Consider the following 2,500-nt stretch of genomic DNA (forward strand, 5'->3'; position numbering starts at 1 on the left):
AGAGGAGAGGAGAGGAGTTTGCAGTTGAAGGACACATTAATTATGTAGCCCCTGGAGATGTGTAAGTGTGGCTGTGAGCATGTGTGTATGTGTACAATATGTGTGTGTTCACTAATATGAGAAAGGTCTGTGTGTGTGTGTGTGTGTGTGTGATGAATTGTCAGACAATAAAACGCGTCCTAGGGTCCAGGCACCCCCTCATTTAATGAGCAGGTGGAGAAATGAGAGAGAGGAGCTTTAATCCCAGTCCTGTGTGCGTGCGTGCGTGCGTGCGTGCGTGCGTGCGTGCGTGCGTGCGTGCGTGCGTGCGTGCGTGCGTGCGTGCGTGCGTGCGTGCGTGCTTGCTCGTGTGTGTGTGTGTGGGTGTTGAGATGTTTAGTGCCTGAAATTCATTCCTCTCTCTTGCTCCATCCTTCCTCTCTCTCTTTCTCTCTCACTCCACCCTTCCTAACTCTCTCTCCTACCATTCCTCTCTCTCTCTCTCTCACTCACTCCTCCTCCATTCCCCCCCTCCCCAGGTGAGTCCGTACCTGGAGCCCAAGCGAGGCCGCCACCCGTCGGCCGACACACTCACGCACACGCACACGTCCCAGTCGCGCTCGTCCCACGAGGACTTCCGCGCGGACTCGGCGCAGAGCGGGAGCCTCGTGGGCAGCGGAGCGGGCGGCTCGCCGGGCCGCAAGGCCAGCCAGCGGCGCTCGTGGCAGGACCTGATCGAGACGCCGCTGACCAGCTCGGGCCTGCACTTCCTGCAGACGCTGCCGCTGGACGACGGGGTCTTCTGCGAGCCGTCCTCCGGCGCGCCCGCGTTCGAGCTGCGGCGCCAGGCCACTCTGCCCGCGCAGCGCGGGTACATGCCCGAGCGCTACATGCCCCTGGGGCACCCGCCGGGCGAGCGGCTGCACCACGCCAGCGTGAGCGTCGCGCCCGCCGACCCCTCCATGGCGGGGGGGAAACCCCGTAGCTTCACGCTGCCGCGGGACAGCGGCCTGCACGCCATCCTCGCCGCCTCCGCAGGGGCACCAGACGGGCACCGCGACGGGCACCGCTACCACCTGCCCCCCGCCACCAGCAGAGATGCAGGTACACACACACACACACACACACACCGCTACCACCTGCCCCCCGCCACCAGCAGAGACACAGGTACACACACACACACACATAGTATAGTAGTTTGGAGTTAGTATAGTATGTAGTATATTGATATAATATTGTAGTATAGTATAGTATAGTATTATGGTATAGTATATAGTATATAGTATATAGTATTGTATAGTATAGCATTATGGTATAGTATATAATGTATAGTATAGTATTAGTATAGTCTTGTATTGTATAGTATTGTGATCGGGATGGCTTTGCCGGTGATGGAAATGCAGGAGACAAGTGTTGAGTTGGAAGAATGCAGCGATTTATTCCAACCTTAGCAGGTAGCATGCCATCAGGAGAAAATAGGAAAAAGAAAAGAAAAACCAAAACTCCAAACAATAGCTCCAAATCAATCATTAAACTTTCAAAATATAACAAAAGTAACTAAACAAACCTTCTTCAATTATAAGGTACATTCAGACGGACAGAGTATTAGGCCTCTAGCAGGTGCACGGTGGCTCACCTCAGACCATTCTACCTCTCTTGCCCAATTCCCCCCAGAGACTTTAAAGCCCTGGCCTGAACCATTGCAACAATTAATCAATTAACAAACCAAATGGACATAACTCAATAAACAAACTCATAAGCACACTCCAAACTACACGGCTCACAATGCAACCCAATTACAATAGTCACTACTTCAGCACACAGCAAACATATTTTAAAAACCCCAAACACCCCCATTGTCTTGTACACTTGACCTCTGCTCGTTGATGAGGTCACACGTTGCACACTTGAAATGTCCCTCGCGACTTTCCATCTGGTCTTTTCTCAGACCCCAGACCAGGAAGTAAAATGCCACATGGTGAGTGTTTGAAATGTTTGTTGCGTGTCCATGTGTGTGCAAATAAAGTGTGTCCTTAGCTCCTGTATGAATAAACTTGCTGTAATGGGCAGCAGCACCATTACAAGTATTATGGTATAGTATATAGTGTATAGTATTCTTGATGTAGAGACACATCAGGAGACACCTGCCCGTGGGCACCCTGCTGTGGGCACAGACGGATAGTTGGCACAGGGAGTAGACGTTGGCACAGCGCCGAGACAAGGGCAGAGGTGTACGTATATCCACCCTGGCTTGGCATCAGGGACCGGGCAGCTGTCAAGATGTGGGTAAGATGTTATTAGAAGAAATAGCTGTTACAGCCAGGGTATGTTAATGAGAGAGAGGGAGAGAGAGAGGAGGATGGATAGAGGGACAGGGAAAGAGAGAGAGAGGCAAGGAGAGGGACAGAGGGAGGGAGAGAGAGGGAAGGATGGCTAGAGAGAGAGGCAAGGAGAGGGACAGAGGGAGGGATGGATGGATAGAGAGACATGGAAAGAGAGAGAGAGACAAGCAGAATGACAG

General features: G+C 52.3%; 1 protein-coding gene across 1 annotated transcript in view; it reads left to right on the plus strand.

Annotated features, from left to right (window-relative positions):
• Positions 1-2,500, plus strand: part of cnksr2b (connector enhancer of kinase suppressor of Ras 2b) — a 65,164-nt gene that overhangs the window by 57,686 nt on the left and 4,978 nt on the right. The window contains exon 20 of the mRNA XM_062537250.1: positions 519-1,083. Coding sequence (XP_062393234.1) covers positions 519-1,083 — 565 coding nt within the window. The remainder of the gene's footprint in view (positions 1-518; positions 1,084-2,500) is intronic.

The sequence above is a fragment of the Sardina pilchardus genome, chromosome 5 (genome assembly GCF_963854185.1).
Source record: "Sardina pilchardus chromosome 5, fSarPil1.1, whole genome shotgun sequence".
NCBI classification, from domain to species: domain Eukaryota; kingdom Metazoa; phylum Chordata; class Actinopteri; order Clupeiformes; family Clupeidae; genus Sardina; species Sardina pilchardus.